The 23,999-nt window shown below is 41.3% G+C and overlaps 2 protein-coding genes and 1 long non-coding RNA gene across 5 annotated transcripts; 1 reads left to right on the top strand and 2 right to left on the bottom strand.

Annotated features, from left to right (window-relative positions):
* Positions 1–40: 40 nt before the first annotated feature.
* On the bottom strand, positions 41–1,545 carry LOC123978126. The gene is made up of 2 exons (XR_006826878.1): positions 1,183–1,545; positions 41–311 (listed from the first exon to the last, which is right to left on the bottom strand). It is a non-coding gene; the product is annotated as an uncharacterized LOC123978126 (long non-coding RNA).
* On the top strand, positions 543–15,413 carry znf410 (zinc finger protein 410). 2 transcript variants are annotated; one of them, XR_006826877.1, is made up of 13 exons: positions 543–695; positions 1,050–1,134; positions 1,220–1,271; positions 1,415–1,547; positions 5,003–5,188; positions 6,020–6,241; positions 8,962–9,121; positions 9,865–10,046; positions 11,001–11,090; positions 11,250–11,369; positions 12,478–12,597; positions 14,287–14,467; positions 15,247–15,413. XR_006826877.1 is itself a non-coding variant. In XM_046061256.1 (12 exons), exons 3-12 carry the CDS (start codon positions 1,239–1,241, stop codon positions 14,385–14,387), a joined length of 1,347 nt encoding a protein of 448 aa, XP_045917212.1. In that variant the 5' UTR covers positions 543–695; positions 1,050–1,134; positions 1,220–1,238; the 3' UTR covers positions 14,388–15,413. The 2 variants fall into 2 exon arrangements, 1 of the variants encoding a protein (XP_045917212.1); XM_046061256.1 differs by having other exon boundaries at positions 14,287–15,413.
* LOC123978125 (ectonucleoside triphosphate diphosphohydrolase 5-like) lies at positions 14,711–23,894 on the bottom strand. 2 transcript variants are annotated; one of them, XM_046061259.1, is made up of 14 exons: positions 23,771–23,894; positions 20,277–20,509; positions 19,741–19,820; positions 19,329–19,472; positions 18,768–18,843; positions 18,275–18,310; positions 17,880–17,968; positions 17,705–17,787; positions 17,333–17,394; positions 16,830–16,931; positions 16,436–16,579; positions 16,097–16,153; positions 15,785–15,900; positions 14,711–15,326 (listed from the first exon to the last, which is right to left on the bottom strand). In XM_046061259.1, the coding sequence occupies exons 2-14, from the start codon at positions 20,500–20,502 to the stop codon at positions 15,243–15,245; spliced, it is 1,299 nt and encodes a 432-aa protein (XP_045917215.1). In that variant the 5' UTR covers positions 20,503–20,509; positions 23,771–23,894; the 3' UTR covers positions 14,711–15,242. The 2 variants fall into 2 exon arrangements, with proteins under 2 accessions (XP_045917215.1, XP_045917213.1); XM_046061257.1 differs by having other exon boundaries at positions 23,766–23,831.
* Positions 23,895–23,999: the final 105 nt, after the last annotated feature.

Genomic DNA, 23,999 nt, shown 5'->3' with positions numbered 1-23,999 from the left:
GCCCGGCTCATGGACTGGACAAAAACGGGAGACACAAGAGTAAACTAAATAACAAAGTGATTTATTAATAAGAAAATAAGCGAAACCAATGAATGGGAAGAATCTGTAAAGTCAGTAGTGTAGGGAGTGGATGAGTGAAAACGTGCTGCATGGATGTTGTGCTGTAAAAACAAAGACAAGAAACCAAAAACAAAACAACGGAAACTGTGAGATGAAGGAGGTCCAACCCCAGACTAACTGCTGCTCTGGCTTCTATACGCATGTAGGTGTGTCCCATGCCGCTGATTACCCTGCCAATCAGGTCTGCAGCCCTGGAGACAGAAAGCACACCAACCGAAGTATGAACCCTGCAGAGGGGCCGTCACAACTATAATTTAAAAAGCATGACAAATAACTGTGTGGGGGGTCTTTGAGGGTATTTAGGGGTTTGTTTATTTAGCATCTTACCAAAGAGCAATGCCCATATCTTTTTTTTTTGACTACAGAGGGAATTTTCGCTGGCCTTACACAGAAGTTTACAGATGATTTAACCACTGGATGGCGCCGATGATACAGGATCCCTGCGAGGAAAACGCGGAAGTGTTCAAACAAACATTGTTCCGTCGGAGCCGCCGTAGACCAAACCTGCTACTCTGTTTTGGGATAATTATCCAGCCGTTTTCACGCTGTAGCTCACTTACAGAACTATTACAAAGGTAAACGAATTACTTTCGTGTTATTGGTGGTTTAACGACATGAAATACAAGCATGGTGTATCGTCAGCGGCCAGGCTTTGACACTTGGCAGCTAACACCTGTCTAGTAGCCCCGGTAGCTAGTTTGGCAACTGCTAACCCTGCTAGCTAAGTTAACAACGCAGTCTGTGATCCCCGTCTGTTTTAACGTTACCCAACACGGTTTAGACTGACGTGCTGTAATAGCTACATTCAGCAAAATAGTTTAGAGTTATTTGGTCTTTTAATTGTCAAACTTGCCGCGACTCGTTGTCGCAGAGGCGTCAGTTACAGCTAACTTGATCATTTGACGTTTTGTCTTGTCGTTTCACCACAGATTGTGTGATGGTCTTGACTGAGAGATGACCTGCACCCTACGCTTATGAGCGACAGAGAATCTCAACATTTAGGTCAAATCTGAGGTAAGTCTTGGTTTGATTTTGATTAGACTTGGGCCAGTCGTAACAAACCTGGGTGCGTTTAATGGATCAGCGTATTATCCTACAGGTTCCACACAGGGTGACCCATGCTTTCTGATGAGCTTGACTCCAAACCAGAGGTAATCCTGTCATCGTTTGCATGCTCCATCTTTATCGCAGTTGAACAAGACTGTGTTGTTACTTGTCCTGGAATACTACACGTAGCACTGTACTTGTTTTCATGCTATGGCTCTTTCCTTTCCTCTCCTCCTCCTCCTCTTAGCTGCTGGTGCAGTTTGTGCAGAACGCGTCCATCCCGTTGGTCCAGGGTCTGGAGGACTCGGAGTCCAAACACTCCTGCCTGCCTCTGCTGGCTCCAGCTGAAAGCTCACTGTGCAGCCCGCTGGAGCTCACAGGTCAGCAGCTCCTCATTGCTCTTGTCCTGTCCACCACAGGCCACATACTAGCAGTAGTATTGAGAGCTTCCTCACTTTATGTGCCGCTACATGTCAAACAATTACACTAGTGATTTATATTTAGCGTTCTGTAGTACTGCTATGTCGTTTGTTGTGTGCCACACAGTTTACAGCTGTAGTACGACAACAATCCCACAAATGTTTGGCACCTCCACTGTCAAGACAGCACAACAAAAAGGGTTTGGCATTCACAGGTTACCTCTGAGTATGTTGTTGATGTACAAATTATTTTGCAAATTGTAGTCCAAGACAATCATCTCTGCTTCATCACTGTTATCTGTGTAATTGAAGAAGACATAAACCTAAGTTAACATGGCAGATCATTATTGAATTTTCTAAAATGTTGTTTTTTTTTGGTAATAACTATGCATTAAATGACAATGTGAAAGGGGTTGCTTGTAGTGGTAAACCTACAGAGAATTATCACCAGAATGTGCAGCTCCCCTCTTCATGACAGCACTTTATAGCTGCAGCTGATAGTTTCTGTCCAGCCCACAACATTACTGTTTTGATTCACGCTCTCAGAGCATCATTTTCAGCGGAAAAGCTCTGATATGTGCCATTAGCGCTTACTAGTATTTATTGCTGCTTTTATTAATATGTATTGTCAGTTGTAGATCTGGTGCTGTATTTGATGATTGTGTGTTGTTCCTCAAATGTAAGTCGCTTTGGATAAAAGCGTCTGCCAAATGAGTAAATGAAAATGCACTGTAGTGTACACTACCTGCTCAGCATCAAATGGCAGACAAAGTTAGTGACTAGCTGGTGAACATAGCGGAGCATTTAGCAGCTAAAGAGTCAGATCTTTCCCTTAGTAGTTGGTGGAGACCAAAAAACAGAGCTAAAAGAGAGTGGAAACACAACTCTAAATGAATGCTAATGTTGCTCCATAACTGCTGTTTGCATAAATGAGCAGCTGTTTGCTGACCAGTTCACCATACTGATTTAATGATGATATGTCAGTGTTGTGTTCACAACTTGTTTGTGCTGCCCCCACGTGGCAAAAAAAATCAGTTATTGCAGGTTTAAAGTAAGCAATAGTCGATTATTATAAAACATTCCACAATCTAGAGATTTGCATCTGCATCTAATTTTGTATCACAATGCATAGGTGAAAGATGGTCATGGAATACATGAAGTGCCACATTATTTTAAATTTCAGTGCAGTAATCCATGATAAATGGTGAATACATACAAAATGTTTATTCATGCGTACAGTTTTCTTGGTGTTCTAGATTTGTTCTTCTCATCGTGCCTTTTTTAGATTTGGATTACTGTTGCGTTGCTTTTAACCTCATGTTATTAAACAAAACTTTGACAAGCTCCACCTGACTCTGCTATGCTACAGTGGGGAGAACAAGTATTTTATACACTACTGATTTTGCAGGTTTTCCTACTTACAAAGTATGTAGAGGTCTGTTAATTTTTATCATAGGTACACTTTAACCGTGAGACGGAATCTAAAACAAATCCAGAAAATCACATTGTATGATTTAAGTAATTTGCATTTTATCGCATGACATAAGTATTTGATACATCAGAAAAGCAGAACTTAATATTTGGTACAGAAACCTTTGTTTGCAATTACAGAGATCATACGTTTCCTGTAGTTCTTGACCAGGTTTGCACACACTGCAGCAGGGACTTTGGCCCACTCCTCCATACAGACCTTCTCCAGATCCTTCAGGTTTCGGGGCTGTCGCTGGGCTATACGGACTTTCAGCTCCCTCCAAAGATTTTCTATTGGGTTCAGGTCTGGAGACTGGCTAGGCCACTCCAGGACCTTGAGATGCTTCTTACGGAGCCACTCCTTAGTTGCCCTGGCTGTGTGTTTCGGGTTGTTGTCATGTCGCGATACGTGGCCCCATCTATCCTCCCCTCAATACGGTGCAGTCGTCCTGTCCCCTTTGCAGAAAAGCATCCCCAAAGAATGATGTTTCCACCTCCATGCTTCACGGTTGGGATGGTGTTCTTGGGGTTGTACTCATCCTTCTTCTTCCTCCAAACACGGCGAGTGGAGTTTAGACCATAAAGCTCTATTTTTGTCTCATCAGACCACATGACCATCTCCCATTCCTCCTCTGGATCATCCAGATGGTCATTGGCAAACTTCAGACGGGCCTGGACATGCGCTGGCTTGAGCAGGGGGACCTTGTGTGCACTGCAGGATTTTAATCCATGACGGTGTAGTGTGTTACTAATGGTTTTCTTTGAGACTGTGGTCCCAGCTCTCTTCAGGTCATTGACCAGGTCCTGCCATGTAGTTCTGGGCTGATCTCTCACCTTCCTCATGATCATTGATGCCCCACGAGGTGAGCTCTTGCATGGAGCCCCAGACCGAGGGAGACTGACCATCATCTTGAACTTCTTCCATTTTCTAATAATTGCGCCAACAGTTGTTGCCTTCTCACCAAGCTGCTTGCCTATTGTCCTGTAGCCCATCCCAGCCTTGTGCAGGTCTACAATTTTATCCCTGATGTCCTTACACAGCTCTCTGGTCTTGGCCATTGGGGAGAGGTTGGAGTCTGTTTTTAGTGTGTGGACAGGTGTCTTTTATACAGGTAATGAGTTCAAACAGGTGCAGTTAAATACAGGTAAAGAGTTGAGAACAGGAGGGCTTCTTAAAGAAGAACTAACAGGTCTGTGAGAGCCGGAATTCTTACTGGTTAGTAGGTGATCAAATACTTATGTCATGCAATAAAATGCTAATTAATTATTTAAAAATCATACAATGTGATTTTCTGGATTTTTGTTTTAGATTCCGTCTCTCACAGTTGAAGTGTACCTATGATAAAAATGACAGACCTCTACATGCTTTGTAAGTAGGAAAACCTGCAAAATCAAATACTTGTTCTCCCCTCTGTATGTAAAATATGGTTATTAGGTCCAGCTCTAGCCTTCAGAAAAGCACATAACTTGCTTTAAGATACTTCCGAATCCATAGCTGTTGTGTTTGGATGGACAGATCCCTCTGATGACACACTATGTCTTTGATAGTTTGTCTTTTGGCATTGCAGATTTGCTTATTGTTGGATTTATGTATAGTTTTCTTGTAAGCAGCAAACACAGGTATGTTTATATTATATTTATACAGGTATATAAGTGTTTCTTAGCAAATTGTATTGTGTGCGTCTTTGAAGCCTTAAATATGTTGAATATAAATTTTTACTCATTACATAATTGAAAAGGTTATCTATATTTCAGACCTGCATTGTCTTGTGTTCATGTTGCTTGTACCTTTATTGTGGCATACATGCCATTAATGCAGTCACTGTGCACTTATTGTACCTGCCAAACTGTTTAAACCATGATTTGATTATTTGGGGTATTCATATGCAGATAACATGCTGTTTTTATTCAGGACTTAAACTAATAAACACTGGGTTTCTCCTCAGATGGAGGCCTGAGCCATGTGTCTGAGAGTTCTCCTTCCCTGTCAGAGTTTGGAGGTGTATCAGCGCGAAGCCCGTTAGTGGTCGACACACACACTCATCCCCGGGCCTCAACAAGCCCCCCCCCCATCCTCCATGACCTACAGCAGTCAGACAGCACTTCGTACGTCCTACTGAACCTTGCAAAAGGTAAAGGAACACTGACATTTACACCAGATTTACACCATCAGAAAAGACAAACAAAACAGCTTTTCCTTGTCTGAATTGTTACACTAATAGTGCTGAAAACAGTGAACTGGCTGTGATTGGCATTGTCCTTATTTTGTTACAGTTATTTAAAAAAAGTAATCAATAGATCAATCGATAAGGAAAATAAAGTGTTTGCCGCCCTAATGGATACCGAACATTATTCCTGTATGATGAATCACTTCCTAGTTCTACATTGAAATCTGATCTTGTGTGTGTACTTTGCATCTTGCACGGCCCCTGATTCTACACACAGCACTAAAAAGAAATTGGGTGACACATTTTCCGGAAGAAAACTGAATCATTTTGGCTGGAAGAAATGATCCTTGGCAGGCACACTTGGTTCAATCAGCCCATTGGCAGGAGAGCCAAAAAATTAATTTTGGTCCCTTGACTTATACCTTTTGTGCAGTGTCTATGACTCAGTGAGCGATGTGGAGGATAGAAAAGACTTTCAGTAGACTAAATCACTTTGTCTATTGTTAAATTGAATTCAGATCCCGAATAAAGAGGGATTGATTTTTTTTTTTTTTTTTATTTTTTTTATTTTAGCGTGTTTATGTGCTGTTTCACTGTCTTATGACCAGCATCCTCTCAGCCTTTCAGAATAAAGCCATAACATTAAACCCAAAATTGCTGAGCGTGGAAAACGATAATGAATTCATAAATGTGACCTAGAGGGGCTCAGGCCACTGATGGTCTTGCAGAATATTGCAATGTTGTTAAATTTCTTGTTTTACGGTGGCTCCCCTCATGCCTTTTCTTCCCTCTCAGGTATCACAGCCTCCTCAGAGTCACTGATCTTCGCCGCAGATGGCGCCGGCGAGGATGACGATGAGGGGGTCTCATCGGGGGACTATGGAATAGATGGCAGTGCTCCCTGGTATCTGCGGGTACAGGAGCTGGCACACGACAGCCTGATTGCCGCCACGCGGGCACAGCTTGCGAGAGATGCCAAGGCCAGCCAGGACGCCAGAGCTGCAAGTGTCAGTAACGGTAAAGTCACTTTGTCTTATTAACACAAGCAGAAGTGGTTTTAGAGGTCTTTAACACTGGGAAAGTAAAGTCAAACAAAATATGATACTGCAGTATGTTGCTGTTCATGGATGTGTGCAGTGCTTGTGGCATGTGCATTACAGCCATCTGTGCTGTAATGTCAAGTTTATGACTAAAATTACAGATAATAAAAAAGAAATTAAGCCTGTCTTTAGGAAGCAGCACAGTTTTATGGTAAAATAAAATCAGCTGGTCTGCTTATGGCAAGCATCAAAGACAGAAAGAAGAGAAATGAGGTCAATGATGAGAAGAAAATGTAGCGTAATCAGTACTGACTTAAATTGTGTTCAACACTCCTCATCATCAAGTCTCTAAATCAAAATGAATGTGTAGCTTTTTCTACATGGATTTACAAGTCTGTAAATATCCAGTGGAGTTGTAAACGCCACATTATTTGTTGTTTTTTGTCTGCAATGATTTAATGTGCGTTTAGACTATATAGGGAACGCAGGCTTCAGAGAGGGAGAGAGGCTGTAGTGATCAGAAAGACAAGAAAGGGGAGAGGCCACACAGGCGATCAGGTAAACAAGCCACCAGGAAAAGGTTATATGGAGGATAATAGGGAGATTAATGGTTCTGAATAGTTTGACATTTAGGGAAATACGCTTATTAGATTTCTTTCCAAGAGTTGGATGAGAAGATCGATACAACTCATCTCTATGTAGTGAATATGAAGCTACACCCAGCAGCCAGTTAGCTTAGCTTAGCACAAAGACTGGAAATGGGGGGCGAAATAGCTGTCCAAAATCCATCTACCAGCACTTCAGAAGCTCACTGCTGCTTTTTTTTAGGGTTTTTTTATCTGTACAAAACTGAGGTGTAAAAACAACAATTTGACATTTTAACTGGGCGTCGGTGCTGGACAATCTTTCTGGACCAGTAACATTCTGGAGTCTTCACTGTTTGCCACCTTCTCCCAGCCAAGAAATTGTGACTCCTGTATAAAGGCATAGTGCTGTGACGTGTGTAGTCGATCCTCAGGTGTCAACATATCTTGACGGAGCACAAATTTTTGTACGCTGAAATCACAGATATCTAAACACCATGGTGGCAAAATGTTTAGGAACATAAGAATAAAGTGTGATTAAAAACCTTTGCAGTGGCACTAGACCATTTTTACTGCAGGCAATGCCCGAGCAGGAAAAGCACAGGTAGATTTAATAAGATAAATGATGGCTGAATTCCATTTAGGTGAGCCAGTTTCCAGGGCTCACTCACTAGCATGGCTTACTGGGAAACTTAAAGGAATGGAACCACTGTTAATGTTGTTACACCTGTGTTTTTCCTGCATTATACCAGGCTGTTGGCTGATAAATGGCCTTTCCCTGTGGAATTTTTGGACAATGTAAAAGTTACACACTTGTCTTGGTATAATACTTTCCAAACTCTGTTTTGATTGTCAAGAGTATGTCTGAACCTGTTGCATACTTACTTAAAAGTTATCCACTCCTTACTCATTTCTACTCTGATCATTGACAGACGTTCCTTTCCTGCAGCACACAGTGCCGTAACAAGCTGTTGACCCGCACCGGGAGTTGGGACCACATCACAACCCATTTTAACTTGCCTCCACAGACTGCCTGTCAGATAAAGATTTTACCCATGACATTCAAGGCACTATGGCTCCTAGCTACATCTCTGATCTTTGAACTCTCTGAGCCGAATTGCAGCTAGGGGTCCTGGTTAGAAAAGTGATTTGAGAGTTTATTCCCAACTTAGCCCATGGCTGGTTTATTTGCTTTCATCCCAATCTCGATCTGTTTTCCATGGTTTATGATGTCTTACGTAAATGCTGCTTCACTGTATGTGCTGTTTCTGTTTTACTGCTTTTTGCATTACTATTTCTTCATATTGTCTTTACTGTAATTTTTGCTGACTTGTGGAAAAGTGCTATTTTTAAGTTAATCATGGCTGTCATTGTCTTGGAATTAACATGTACTGTGTTTTGACACATGGTGGTAGTTGAAGATATAGTTTTTCCACAATTCTTTACATAAGCAATATTGGAAATTGTATTTCAGGCTGACCTGAGTTAATCATGTAGCCTATTTTAAGTTCAGATGGACTCTCGTACCCTATGATGGCTCCACTTTTATCCTTGACCTCATTATATTTCCATTATGGTTAGCAAAGGAAAGAAGAAAATGTTTTTATAGACTATGTGGATCCAGCTTTGAGTGTCTTTGATATCACCTGATGGTTTTACACAGTGTATCACATTCAAAAATATGCTGAGCTAGTGTACCAGTCGAGAAAGGGCTTGATATACTAACACATTGTTAAACACGATGTCTATAGCAGACTAACTGGTTTCATTGTAGGACTAAAACTCTGCTATCTGAGCCAGGGTAATGGCTGCCCTCCCAGTTACATTAGATTAGACTAGAAGCTTCCTTCAGCAGCGGGGTATCTGTTATAGGTGCATTGCTGCTGGCACGCTGTAAGCAAAATTGGACCTGTTAAAGGCATTCAAAGCAGGGAGTTCGATCAGGTGAAAAATCAGCTTCGGGTTGTTTTTCTTTTGGCTGCAGTTGTTCAGCACGTCTCAGTCAGTACCTAATGATTAGCTTTTATACAGCCGGGCTCCAGAGGCCGTCCACCTGGCGCTCCGGGGTTGTTTTCTGCACAATCCGGCTCACTTCCCTCTTCTGGTTGCCTAGGTGACCACACACACAGTTTGACAGCAGACGGGGACAAGCGAGAGCTGCAGTCCCGGACCAGCCGCCCCCTCTCCAAGCAGATCCTCCGCTGTTCGTTTGAGGGTTGCTGCAGGACGTTCACCTGGCCGGCTCATCTCAAATACCACCTCAAAACGCACAGGTAACACGTCACACACACACAGCAATGGATCCGGGCAGGAGTCCGACAAGATCCTGTTGCAAAATAGATAATGTGGGTACATTTTCCATATTGAAAAATAATAATGCATGCTTGCAGGCTAATACAGATTACACATTACACACTGTGGCTTTTAAATATCATATGTGCAATAAAATGTTAGCTGTAAATTCCAAGCCATTATTACCTGTTTAACCAAAAAGCAGCAGGTATATTTGAAGTCTTGAATGAGAGGTTAGTGCTTCTGTTGTCTGTGCATGAAGATCGTGCAGAAATTATATCCAAACAGCTCTGCCCAGCTCACCGCAAATTTATATAAAGCAGATCGATCACTGTCTGTATTTTTTCCAGAGATATTACAAAAATGATTTCATCACATTTTGAAACCTTTTTTTATTATCTACAACAAAATTCCTAATATCACTAACAAAAGCATTTGTTGATTAATTCTGTATGTTAGTTTAACTTTACTGTAGGTGGCCCAATTAATGTTGGTTTTACAGATGTTTCACAGCTTATCACACTGTAGACAGAGCAGCCAAACAGGAGAAACACAGCCGAGACATTGAAAGAAGTGTGTACTTGAACTGCAGGAGCTCTCTTGACATCTGTGTAGGAAATCTTATTTGAGGTAGACCTGTCTGACCTTTTGGCAGGCCGTTACAAATGAATTTGCGTACACAGGAGACACCGAGGCTTGTCTGTGCGGTTATCTCGTCTCGCAGGAACGACCGAATGTTCAGGTGCAGCGCAGAGGGCTGCGGGAAGAGTTTTTTCGTGCTGCAGAGGCTGCAGGTTCACATGAGGACTCACAACGGCGAGAAGCCCTTCATCTGCAAGGAGAAAAACTGTGGCAAGAAGTTCACCACGGCTGGAAACTTGAAGAACCACAGACGCATACACACAGGTGAGGGAGCCGGAGACACGCTGGAAGCAATAACTGACTCGGGCCATTTGCCTCTGCTCATTTAATGCTTCCTTGGTGCAGTCAAGGCTGGAGATTTGAAGAGTCAGCAGCACTGGTGCCTCCATTAAACTTCTGCAATGAGTAACAGTACTGCCAAATTGTTTTAGGGCAACATTAAGATTTTTGATGGCCTGTTCCCACTGGCTGCTTCTTCTATCTAGGGACCAGTTAGCAGACAAGCTACACTCTACTGTGTTTATATTTTGCCCATAATGTCTGGAAGAACAACTTTCTGTGAGCTATAATATCCACTTAGTTGGATGATATGATATTACATTTTTATCTGCAATAACAAGTGTATTACATTAAAGGGATGGTAAGTATACACTTTTTCTCACAGTTTGCTAGCTCTTCGTTTTGTGCTCTGGAAAAAAAAAAACTGTTTTCCTACACAGCCCTAGCTCTGTAAATGGAAAACAAAGAAAGTGGTGTGGACCCCGCCCCACAATATTGTTCCAGCCAATCAGCAACAGGTGGAGTTACTGCCTATGCACAGGAGCAGTTGCAGAGAGTTTTGTACACTGGCACATTTGAACGTGCTGGACTCCAGGCACTGTGAAGAAGGAGATATAGCTGAGAACCAACCAAAAAGGAAAAGGTCTGAAGAGAATAAACAGAAAAGAAAGTTATATGACAAGGCAAGGGTGAAGGCGTTCCATTGCTGGAGAAACCTCAGATTTGAAATTTAGGGGGCAGAGCTTCTGAGGGAGCACTGAAAGGAGGGGTGTTATTTGTTTGGCAGTTGAGTTCAAATATCAACAATCCTCCTGCAGAATGAGTTTATATTAAATATTTGCTGAATTAAACAAAAAGTGCATTGGATTAGAATCACCTACTATCCCTTTAAGTCTTTGTGTTGTGGAGTTCAACAATATGTGTGTTGGCTGCTTCCAGGAGAGAAGCCTTTTCTGTGTGAAGCAGATGGTTGTGGGCGATCCTTTGCAGAGTATTCCAGTCTGCGAAAACACATGCTCGTACATTCTGGTGAGTGAGACAGAGTTTACAGCGGTGCAGCCGAGCACTTTCAATGTAATTGGCGCGCAACAGATAACAGCATATCATCATATGCCTTGGAAGAGTTGCATCCTGTATCAGTTCAGACGGAATCACAGGGCAGTACGTGTTTGTGTCTGCGTTTCCCAGGTGAAAAGCCTCACCACTGTGGGATCTGTGGGAAGACGTTCTCTCAGTCCGGCAGCAGAAACGTCCACATGAGGAAGAGACATGGAGAGGAGGGGCTCAGTGGTGAAAGCAGAGAAACAGGTCTTTCTCACTCGCATTATCTTTTTCTCACGCACACATACACATAGTGCAGTTGGTGGTTATGCTAATCCTTGGATTGTGTAGCTTCAAGCAGCCCATACATTTTAAAATGTGCACAGTGATGGTGCTGGTTACATTTTAGGAACATTTCTTGAATAATTAATGACTTTTAGCACTTGACACACACAATGTATCATTCCAATTTTTATTCTTCATGGCCAGTAGCTGAATTGTTTTAGACTGCACATATCTCTGCAATAGCAGAGACAGCACAACTCTACCACAGAAATAGGCCTGTTAGGCATCTTGTGATGGGGTCAGATTCATCTGAAAAGTATGTAGTCACCAACTTAAAATGTCAGAGGAACTCAAATTCATGTCTTCGAGCTTCCCTCGCCTTAGTCAGATGCCTTTTTCCAGTCACCCCACAAATTACTGAGATAAATGAGTGGACACTTGAGTAAATCTCCCTCTGCAGCTGTGGGAAATTTACCCGAGTTCACTCTTGCCCCTATTCCTGGTAGCAGTTTTAGCACCTCTTCAGATTAAAAGCGTCTCTCAGTGAGCTTTTCAACATATTGTACAAAATCAGCTTAAATTAGTTTAATTTTTTGCGCAGAAAAAATTAGAGCAGACAGTCCAATTGCCTCCTTGTCACATTTCTGTAGAAGTGGGAAGCACCACAGCTGAATCACCACAGAGGAAGCGCTGCCAAAGCTCTAATTATAAACAGCAGATTTATTCGGGTCAGCCTCCCCAGAGGCTGGTCTTTTGTAAAAGCGGAGCAAAGAAAGAAGCAGCTTCACAACAGAGGGGTACTTTCTGTGTTATTTATACTGGATGAATTCTTAAATGGACTGTTGAAATAACCAGTCCTAAAAACAACCACACAAAAAAAAAACATTTCACAAAAGCATCAAAACATAGCTTGGAAAGTTGGTAATAATGAGCAGATTTCAGCTTTGAACATTGATTTTCTCAGTAAGCTGTTGGCTGTAAGTCCTATAAAGATCGTAGATTAAGCACAGCATGTCCCTCTCCCTTTCATACTTCTTTTTTTGCTGAGGGGCGGGAAGAAAGCAAAAGTTTATTTGTTTGCTACTGACAGGAGAGGCTCTGACACAGAGCAGCCTGCTGGAGGCAGACGGCGAAAACGGAGACGGTATGGTCACCATGACAACAAACGTGGGGCCCATGAATCTTCACCATGCCATGCTGAGATCACCAGGTGGGCGTTTTGCACAAGTATGGCAGGGGAAACCACAATACACGCAGGGTGGACAAAATAACAAAACATCTCACAAAACAATAGCAAGAAATAATTCAGTGAAGCTCACAATGTGCTGTTGCTGATGTCCTGTTAAGTGTTTTTTCAATCATTGCTTATGACAGCCCAGCTTTCTTGTGTTTGCCAAAGTTGTCTGGACTTTAAAGATGTTTTCTTTTGGATTTTTACACAATTAACCAACAATTCAGGCAGCAGCTTTCGGGCCCCTTTGTACTGTCATTGTGCCATTTGCTTATGTTGCCATGAAAATTAAAATGTTGATTGTCATAGTTGAAGCACAGCTTGCTCTCTACTTAATATGACTCAGCTGTGTAATTGCCTTTTGTAATGGTGCTTTAGAATAGCTGCTGTCTGGATTTCTGGCGAATCGGTTGTAAACAGAAAATGATGTAATGAGGCAGGATGAAAGTCTTCTTTGTTTAGCATCATCTTCATCTCTTCTAAAAACCTTGTCAAACAGCCTTTAAATTGCACATTTTTTCAGAGTATACCTCACGCCAGCTTTCAGAGTCTTATAAATGAACATGCGCTCTTCTGCTGTGGGCACATACTGTATATGCATGTTTTAGTAATGCTGTTTATCTCGGACGCTGTAATATGCGTAACAAACCTCTTCCTGTCTGCTCCGCCTTGTTTGTTCTTGGTTTTAGTCTTGCTGTTCGTCTCAGATACACTGCTAAAATTGTCATTCTGAAAAGTTGCTTCCAACCCAACTATGATTTATTCAACTCTGGGATCATTACTTACAATACTATTTAATAACTGGAGCGCTCAGCAGTCAAATTACATGGTGTTAATTATGCTTCACTTGATTATTGGACCCATGCGTTCAAATTTACCAGGGCCTCAGTGTAAGTCTTTTAAGAATGTTGATGCATGTAACACTGACATGTTAACATATGGTTGTAATATTTATTTGCCTGTGCAGTGCCTAAACTTTAGTTGTCATAATCTACTGAAAATGGGCTGCCTCTTCAATATACACAAGGTATTTACATCGGTGCAGTTATCATATAGTATTGTCTCTTATATACCTTTTTTATATTCTTTGTCTAAGTGGATTTTCTGTTATCTAAACATAATAAATTTAAACGAACAAATGTTGATGAATGACAGTGAACTGCACTGGTAAAAGCATATTGTAGACAGTTAATTACACATACTATAATGTATGATTTTTGCATATATAAATATAGGCATATATTGCATTTCGGTATTCAGACATATGGCCCGGTTCTAAGCTACTTTTTCAAAACCCACACTTGTTTTGAAATCGTTCCCATTTGTCAGACTTTCAACATATGTCCATATGTAATTCCTATAATGTAGATTGCATTCACCCCCTGAGACCGAATACTCCTATTGTGAATACCTTTTTTATTGGCTCAATATTACTGAATATCTTTGCATGTCCTTCACTTTTTCCTAAATGGGCCTGTCAGCATGAAAACCAAAAGGCATTACCAGGTGAAAGCTTGCAGAAACTCAAGGACAACTGTGTTAGCGGAGTTAATGACTATAGTTGGACCTTATTGTAGCTACATGCACATTGACGTGTCTTACCATTAGACAGCATTCATGTTACCAGGTACTTTCTCTTTGAACTCGTCTTTGCGTCCCTCCCTCCAGGCTCTGCTGACGCCGTGGTGGTTCTCTCTCAGCCACACGAGCTGGTGACCATGACGACCGAAGGCCACGGATACGGAGAAGATGTGGTGGCACTACTGTAGTCCGCCATCATGAACATCACACACCTGTTTCAGCAGCACTAGACTGACAGTCACAGTGGACTTAACATAGACATCTATTTGTAAATAGATTCTGACTTTTACCCCTGTAGATATTTGTAATTAGTAATGGTTTTATTGACAAGTGTAAAACGGCTAAGTTTGTAAACAACCATTTCCCTCAAGTTTTTCAGACTCCCAAAGAAATACTGAGACGGGTTTAAAAGTTTATGAAAATATAATGACCGTGTATTGTGATGTGCATTATCATTGTAAACAATGATGTCTGAGGTTGAAATGCAGTGATGATGTTGGAACGAGTCCCATTTATTTTTAAAACTTTAATGGTTGACTGTCAAATTGAAATGTTCCAGACACGTGTATACCCCATTATCCATAAACTAATTACAAAACACTTGACATTAAAAACTGCTGCTAAACACACAGTATATCACATTGCTGCATGTAAACACTGGTTTTACACAGCCTAACAAGCCAGGCCACCATGTTAATTAGCCTGAGTAATGCGCAAAAACATCTATCCTAGACAAATTGTGTCTCCAGTAATGCCAAAATCTGCATTAACACAGCGTGTTACTGGTAACAATCTTTCCCTCAAATGTCAACCTCCAGTGCTTCATTTGTTCTCTGAGTAAGGCAACACATTGCTCATTTACAACTCAATCTATTAACACTTGAGAATAATTGCTTTTTAAACAAAATTAAGAATTACTCATGAGGTTGGTTCTGCCCTTATGAAACAAACTGCAGATGTCTGGGGCCGTTAGATAAGGTAGTGCGCTTTACATTTGTTACTGAGCACCACCGAAATCAGCAGTGTGTGTTTCTCCCTTCTCCTCAGTGGATCTTCAGGTTGTGGAAGTGGTCCAACGTGGCGCCCAAAGCCCAGCTTGCCTCCACATTGTGCACTTTCTTGGTCAACTAGGATGGAGGGGGGGAAATCCGACACCAAATCACTCGAGTACTTTTTGTATTTATTGAAATAAAAATAACAATTTTTGTGGAGAATTTCCTTTTTATGTCAGTGAGCATGACTGGTGCTTATATATATATTTTTTTAAAGGTCTGGGACTTCTTTCAGGTGATTGTGTCACTACTATGTTAAAATATTACGTTTTGTTAAAAAAAGAAATGTCCGGGGTGACAAAATGGTAAGAACACCTCTTTTCCATTACCGATGAGTCACGGTCTCTGTATCTAGGGTCTATTCAAACGGTACAACAAATGCTAAATGGAGGCTATTTTAAACGTAACCGTTCTTGCGTTGTGTAATGTTGTAATCACTTATGAGTCACACAACTTAAAAAAATCCTAACTGTTTATTCCTTCTATTAGCAAGGCATAAACCCTATTGATTGTGTTGTATAATACCGCCTCACCTGCAGCACAGTGCTCTCCTTGAATCCGAACCCATCCTTGAGCAGACAGGTGATGTAGGTCATGTCCATACACAGGAAAGGACTGATGGAAGGGTACTTGGTCATCTTATTGCACACTGAGCAGACAAAAGGGCAATCATGTCTGTTAGGTTGGATAATCAGTCATCTGTATTCTTGCTGGGAGGATGAGGGCAGGGTTTCAGATAGCAGCGAGGAGGACACAGGTCCAGACTATTGAGATGCACACAGTGTCTCAAGTACGGGAAGCTGCACATCTGTCATAGTAACGATGCATTGCTTTGCCCATCTCACCCTCTTTAGCTCGCTTCTTGAAGTCTCTGACCGCCAGCGTTCCTCCTTGGACCCCATCTGCAACAGGGGGTGATTGGGGTCATCCTCCTCACATTTAAAATGCTATACCATTCATTAAGAGAGCAGATCTACACGCACATTTCCATAATACTAATAACAGAGCTTGTGCCCTTTCAGCTAGGACTGGCAGAGGATAGCAGTTTCTCTAATAACTACACACCTATAGATCATCAAATCCACTGAGATGGGTATAGATGACTCACATTTTCCTGCCTCTGTATAACACTGGAATAGGTAATATTCTGCTGGGTCTGTATAATTATAAGGGTGTGTGCTTACCGATAAGGCCTGCTTCCACCGCTCTGTCAAAGTAATAGGAGAAGGCATAGAAAACATTGCTGTCTTCGAGCTCATACGGCTGATGAATAATCCCCTTCACCACCTTAAGTACTTCCTGATAACAAAGCTTGTATCCTGCATAACCTGGAGAGGAAACGGACAGCATTGTAAATGATGCATCATATGTTGGAACAAAATGGTGCGTACTTCAACTGCAAGTCCATTTTAATGGGCTTTAAACGCACACGTTTGGGTTGGCGGAACATGTTTCTATTTTGTACTTGCTACGAACGTTTAACCCCATCACACATTGAAGTTTTCATTCCCACATACAGTAGCTTTGGATTTACTCTACTCAACGGAGTGATTATACTTGAAGTAAAAAGTATCTTACCATCTGGGTCCCCGCTCACTTGATAGGTCAGCCCGCCAAAGCTCCATTCATCCCTGAACTTCTTTGGCAAGCAGGAACTTTTAAAAACTCGCCACTCCAACCCTGTGGGAGCACAGACGTGACTCTTTTAATCTTCTAACTGGCTCAATGGCTTCACACCTGGTCACCACGGTCTGAGACTGACTCAAGAACTCGGGATAGTCACCAACACGATTTTCTCTGAAGCCCTTTGGTGATTCATCTCAGGGTCTCACTTGAATTGTTTATTAAAAAAAGGAAGACTTGAAAGTACATCCTACAAAAAATGTCTTTCTCGTGTTACCTCCTTTACTCAGGATTTGGAGAAATAGGCAGAAAGGAGAAGGAAATAAAAACACTCGAGAGAGCACTCGGAGAACTGACTCACTGTTGTGTCTCAGTATCCTGCAGAGACACACTCACAGTGAACACAGAGCCACAGCTAATGGCGACAGAGCACCTTTTCCTCATGTACTGCACAGTACCTTCTGCACCCAAAGCGCCCAGTGCGGCCAGTCGAGCTGCCATCAGTCCATTTCCAAGGTAACTGGATGAAGTCACAGGATTGTTATACAGTTACACAACTGACCAGGAACAGACCGTGTATGTAACAAATCATTGTGAAAATAGGTCAAACGAATGGTCTGCCTGTTACTCACAATCTAATGACTAAACACATAATACAAGTTTTCCTAATTAACAACATGGTCTGTGGCATTTGTATTATAAGTAACTACTCCATACTGAAGGTCAATTTAAAAAATACATGGAGATTAAGATTAAATCAGGAATTGATTTGATGGAACCACAAATAGTTCAAATGCAGGATAGGTAGAACATTAATTAAAATCTATTACCTGTGTGTGTACAATTCAAATGTTGAGTTGAAGATGTGAAATCTGGCAACGTAATCAGCAACGGGAACACTTTCGATGGTTTTCTAGAGCGGAATATGAAGGACACAGCAGGTCAGTAATCGCTAAACAGTTTAATTTGCGCAGAACTCTCTAAACATGCAGACACACAACTGACCCTCAGTTTTGGCAGGAAAGTTATCTGCGTGGATCCTCCTCCCAGGTCCAAGATCCCCACTGTCTTCTTGGTTTGTGCATTCAGGTGACCTGAAAAGATTTGCAACTTGAATCCGGCAGCCACAACAGAGATGAGCTAATTGGTTATACCTTAGATGCTATCTTCAAAAGGCCTATTTGACACAGAACGTGCAACCCAACACTGAGCCTGATAACGATCAGAGCTATCCCCTTGAGGCAAAACATCATTGCTGTATACATTCAGCCTGTATTAGTGAACGAGTTCAATTTTAGTACTGTATAGTAATCTGAGCTCAGAAAACAAAACAAAAAATCAGGAAAGATATTCGCTGTGTTATGTTGCAGAGCATTTAGACATGAGTTTACAGTTCTCACCTGTCAGAAAGTTGACAGATATCCACGCCAGGAGTCCTACATTAAAGAGATTAGCAAACAAGCAAACAGTCATTCCAGGTGGAACGCACAACTTAATTTTAGAGAAGCTGACGACAAATTTTCACAGAAATTACAATAGATGGTGCAAACACGTAAGTATGAGTTATAATTCTAAAAACAAGGCTGAAATGCTGACAAATCAATTACACTGCGGCACATCAGGCAACAAATTTTCACCACATAATAACAGCCGTTCAAGGTCACAACAACTTTGTGGTGAAGAGCAATTTAGTTTTCTCAAGAGTCATCATAAAATACAGCAAAAACCTCCTGCAATTTAGTTAAATGTCTGCAGTAAAAAATATTCCTTACAGAAAATGACACGGCACACAAAAAGTAAGGCAGGAGGATCACTGATGCCACCTATAAAGTACTGCAGAGAAAACATGAGCGACTGCGGCAAGTGACGAATGTGTTGCCTGTCAGACGTTACCTTCATTTGTGCCGTTCATTATGCTGACACTGTTGTCTGGGACCAAAAAAGGAGATTCATCAAACACATGTTGAACCTGTGGAGGAGGAAGAAGAGAGGGAGGAGAGGCAGAATGAGAGAGAGAGAGCACGAGAGAGCCAAAGAAAGCAGCAGAGAAATGGCCTTAATGTTATCTACTGTAATGGTACCTCATCCAGAGGTGCCCTCTGCTTGAAGGGATTAATTAATTCCCTCGGGGGGATTAATAAAGTATCACTTATCTTCCAAGGTGCCCCAGGGCCATCCATTACTATCTTATCCCCTCCAAAAGAGCCTTCCACACTAAGCTCATACCACTCTGATAACAATACTTTTCCTCTTGCCTCTGTACCACCTGCCATCGTTTCCTTTTCTGCCTGCTCCTCCCTGGATAACAGGTTGCACTTTCCCTTGAAAGTGTCAGGCAATGTAGTGCCTTACAACTCCCCTATGATAAAAGAAATGCACTCTACAGAATATTGCTATTGTGTAAACCGTACCTCAGAGATCATGTCATGTCTCAGTACCATTGCACTCTTTTACCTGCTCCAGAAGAGCCTGGGCTTTCTCTGTGGCCAGCAGCCGAAGTCCAGCTGTGGCTCTGAGGACCACTGGGGTCCTCTTCCACTCCAAACGAGGCACAGTCTTCTTGGCCACCTTCAACAACGTCCTTACTGTGTTTCCAGCCTTTAAAAACAGAGACAATGCTCACCACAAAACAGCACTGCCCAGAGCTGTCTGGTTAGTTGAGAAAACACTTTGTAAGTGTTACATATCAGGGCGCTTCAATCTTCACGTGTCTGTCATTTTGCTTTTCTCACTTCCCACTTACTTTCATTAGTAATGTGATTCCCCACAGAGGGACGCTATTGGCAGTGTTTATGAATACAATGTAGAGCCAGCTGACCTTTTCCTTCGGCTCAATATAATTGATTAGATTTGACAATGAACTCACCATTTCAGGGGAGTCAGCGTATGCTGACAAACCAGGCTTTAGGGAATGGAACATCTCATTGTCCAAAACAGGCAGCTCCACTACAAGATACAAGATCCACCCACATCAAATATGCAGCAGCTTTTAAAAGCGTTAATGCCTTAATCTGCTAAGCATACATGTGCAGAATATATCCCCTTATTCAAGATGAGGCACGTTGACTTGAATCTGACAAACAAGGATTATTGCTTAAAAAGTCAAGTTTAACCTATGTCCCCTGAAGTGAAAACTTACAGGTTTACAGAAGTGAGGATAGAGTAAAAGCTGAGGGGAGGAATAGACTGCAAAACAGCTTGTTACTCTGCTGTTTACATTATAAATCAATTGATTTTTTGAAGCATCTCACAGGCCGTTTAAATTCATTTCGTGATTCCCTTGCTGCAGTAAATACACACATGATTTAACCTGCCTCTCACCCTGGATGCTGATATTATAACTCGAGTTAAAAGAGCAGAGGGAAGTAATTTGAGACAATGTCCAGCTCTGCCCAGTATTACCTGAGTCACTCTGGATGAAGGTGTAGACATGGATGCGTGTCCCTGTGCTCCCTGCATCAAACATCACTGCATAGAAGATGCGGCTGTGGTTTGCCGGTCGGCTGAGACTGGGAAAGATGCTCCCGATGCTGTTGGTCAAATCTAGGAGAGAGGTCCTGACCTGGGCTCGGCCTGGTCCTGTGACAGCGAAGAGGACCAGGAGTGGAAGTGGCACAGTGAGCTTCATCTTCACTCTGGAGATTCCGCAGAAAACAACAGGTGTTCTCGTTAAAGCAGTGTAGTGCTACTGTTCTATTAAATTGTTTTGAACTGCTCAAAAGAGCAGCTCAAGTGGTGCAGACTAGTGTTGGGAGAAGTTAAATTACAGCTTGACATGCAACAGAGGAGTAAGAAGCAATAGTGTTATTTACACCAAGACCATTTGACCACACCCCATCAGACTTTCTAACCAATTACAGAGACATATCCCAGAATTAACTTCTCTACCTGCTGAGTCAACTCCTGCAGACAAACATCACAATTTCACCACTTTGGACTTTAATAAGTGGACTTAAATCCTTTGATCTTGATGTTCGATCAATGCGAGGCAACTCTAGCATTTCTCAACATCTCTCTACAAAACTCACACATCTTATCGAATTATGATGCCTCGGTGAGGGACCACTGTGTGGGAAACCCCTGCTAAGATGCTCACCCTACTTACATTGAAAATGAAGAGACTGAATACATTTTTGCTTGAAAAATGTCTGAAGCAAGTTCCAAAAAATTATAGAAATTCTATAACTGGACACGTGACAGTTAAGAACTCTCTAACAAATGGGCCCCTGTCCCTTTATGTATCATTAAAATGTTTCAGAAGCTCAGTTGTATCTACAAAGATAAACTATATGACTATAGATGAATACCTCCAAGTGTGTATGCTCCTCTGTGTGACTTTAAAGTGACGCATGAGATCATTTTCATTTGTGAACTGGATGGTTACTGATTTGAAGCTACGCTCTGCTAGAAAAGATGCATAACACACCTGTCAACTGTTTTGGGAGATTCAGTGCAATCAAAAACTCATCATGTGAGATATCACATGCCTCACCTCTCAGTTTGTGAGAAAAGCATTAATTAATAATAAAAAAAGTCTGGCAGTACTGTCATTTCAATGATATCTCCAGTGACTTGTATCAGTGTAAAGTAGATGTGGGCTTCCAGAGTGGACTGTATGCTCTAAGGCAGAACATAGAAAAAGGAACTGTCAGCAAACAAAGAAGAAAACCCTTGCATGACACATTCATCTTATAATCCTGTTCAGTGTTTGCAACATTTTTAGAAAACTTGATTGTAGTTCTGAAAGCTTTATTCCCAAAGATGACACGTGCAACTGAGACTCGGCATTCTCAAAGTGGCATTGTACTAGTCCCTAAATCAAAACAATGCGCTTGTTGCTGCATCATTATACATCAGCATTTACCAATATTACCTAACAATAAAAAGAATACTGTGAGTGGAATTTATACTGGAAACAAACAAAAAAACAACTCTGGATTGGATCTGAGTAAAAGATCTATTACTTAGAAGATGCATTACTTGTTTAAGGGTTATGTTAACAAATGGCTTACTAAGAACCAACAATATCAACACTGATACTGTTTTTATCTAACTTTGCCTGTATCACCTGCTGATGGATTTTATCCACTCATGTTGTTTAATTCTATTGTTGTTCACCACAATATAGTATTTCTTTAACACTTGTTAATTATATTGTATAAGTTTTCTTTTTAAAGGAGTGCCGATGATATTTACATTTATTTGAATGTTGATTAATGTACAGGTGCTGGTCATATAATTAGAATATCATCAAAAAGTTGATTTATTTCAGTAATTCCATTCAAAAAATGAAACTTGGATATTATATTCATTCATTCCACACAAACTGATATTTCAAATGTTTATTTCATTTAATTGTGATGATTAAAACTGACAACTAATGAAAATGTCTTGCATACGTCTGTGCGTGGTGGTTCTTGAAGCACTGACTCCAGCTGCAGTCCACTCTTTGTGAATCTCCCCCACATTTTTGAATGAGTTTTGTTTCACAATCCTCTCCAGGGTGTGGTTATCCCCTTGTGCTTGTACACTTTTTTCTGCCACACCTTTTCCTTCCCTTCGCCTCTCTATTAATGTGCTTGGACACAGAGCTCTGTGAACAGCCAGACTCTTTAGCAATGACCTTTTGTGTCTTGCCCTCCTTGTGCAAGGTGTCAGTGGTCGTCTTTTGGACAGCTGTCAAGTCAGCAGTATTCCCCATGATTGTGTAGCCTACAGAACTAGACTGAGAGACCATTTAAAGGCCTCTGCAGGTGTTTTGAGTTAATTAGCTGATTAGAGTGTGGCACCAGATGTCTTCAATATTGAACCTTTTCACAATATTCTAATATTATATATAATATTCTGAGATACTGATTTTGGGGTTTTCATTAGTTGTTATAATCATCAAAATTAAAAGGAATGAACACTTGAAATATATCAGTCTGTGTGGAATGAATGTATACATTATACAAGTTTCCCTTCTCCAATAAACAATTAAAAACGATCAGCACTGGACGTTTGTTAGGAGTTTGATGAAGCTTTGTTTTTACAAAGTTATATCAAGCTAAATTCATTTGTAATGTCTTCTAAATCTTTATATTTGTGGTGTTTAGGATGCTATGCTGAAACTTTCTAGGGCTGTCTCACTTGGACAAATCGCAATTTTATAACTTAAATGCACCTTTATTGTAGCATTACCAGAAATTAACCTGAAAATGTCTGCATAAAAATCTACTGCCACGGTGTCCATAAAGATAACAATCCACCGTGAGTGAACAGTGACAAGGTGTTTTATCAGCCAGCGTCCTCTGGCAGGATTCAGTGCGTTACATAAAAATGCTGTATGAAAGAAATGACTAACATGTAACTTAAGTTAGTTAGTCCTCAATTCAGTTCACAGGTTTGCAGCATTGCTGTATTTCCACAAAGTAAATTTAAGGTTATAATGGTGCACTGTAGCTAGTTAAGCTAGCTTTAAACAGACTCGTTAAGCTGTTTTTAACATAAATGACAACGTGTCCTCTCCACAGTGAATTATTTCCACCAGTTTGTCCCACTTGCTTAATTTCACAATATCCCATAACTTACACCACAGACAGCTCATTTTGGTGTCAGTGCAATAAAGTTCACAACAGCTAACTAAAGTTTATTGACCAGAGCTTAGCTTCTTCAGTCAACTATGATAACATTACGCCAACTTTACGTTAGCTAACGTTAGCGTGACGGCGACGTTACTGAAAGCTAGGCGGTGAAGTTTGCCAACGAGCTAATACAGTAAGGTGAGTTAAGCTCCGGCTTCCACAGAGAAGCTAGAGAGCGGGGACAAAACCCCCAAAACGACAAGATACACATTAAAGAATATGTAGGTAAGTCATAAAAGTCTTTTCTGCACGCTGAACACGGTCCGACCTCACCATGATGTCCGACTGGCTGCACTCTTCTCGCCGGTGACGACTCCTCCCATGTTGTGATCATGTTGCGAAGTTGTTTTCGGTCTCGTGCAGGGCTCACCAGTGTACGTCAGAATAAAACATGCTGAGTACAAAACAGACAGGCCTCAAAGAACAATATAATGCCTGTTCTGTCAATAGGAAAACCCGTCTGTGCTCAATTTTCCGCCAGCTGGGGCATTATTTCTGATGT

The sequence above is a fragment of the Micropterus dolomieu genome, linkage group LG10, assembly GCF_021292245.1.
Source record: "Micropterus dolomieu isolate WLL.071019.BEF.003 ecotype Adirondacks linkage group LG10, ASM2129224v1, whole genome shotgun sequence".
Lineage (NCBI taxonomy): Eukaryota > Metazoa > Chordata > Actinopteri > Centrarchiformes > Centrarchidae > Micropterus > Micropterus dolomieu.
This window is presented reverse-complemented; position numbering and strand designations above follow the sequence as displayed.

What these genes read in the sequence shown, in the direction of transcription:
- znf410 (XM_046061256.1), top strand. Translation starts at nt 1,239, where the DNA reads ATGCTTTCTGATGAGCTTGACTCCAAACCAGAG. An exon ending in CAGCCCGCTGGAGCTCACAG is followed by an intron (nt 1,548 to 5,002) that starts GTCAGCAGCTCC and finishes GTTTCTCCTCAG; the next exon opens with ATGGAGGCCTGAGCCATGTG. An exon ending in TGGTGAAAGCAGAGAAACAG is followed by an intron (nt 11,370 to 12,477) that starts GTCTTTCTCACT and finishes TGCTACTGACAG; the next exon opens with GAGAGGCTCTGACACAGAGC.
- LOC123978125 (XM_046061257.1), bottom strand. An exon ending in GGGCGCTTTGGGTGCAGAAG is followed by an intron (nt 16,932 to 17,332) that starts GTACTGTGCAGT and finishes GTGCTCCCACAG; the next exon opens with GGTTGGAGTGGCGAGTTTTT. An exon ending in GGTGGAAGCAGGCCTTATCG is followed by an intron (nt 16,154 to 16,435) that starts GTAAGCACACAC and finishes CCCCTGTTGCAG; the next exon opens with ATGGGGTCCAAGGAGGAACG.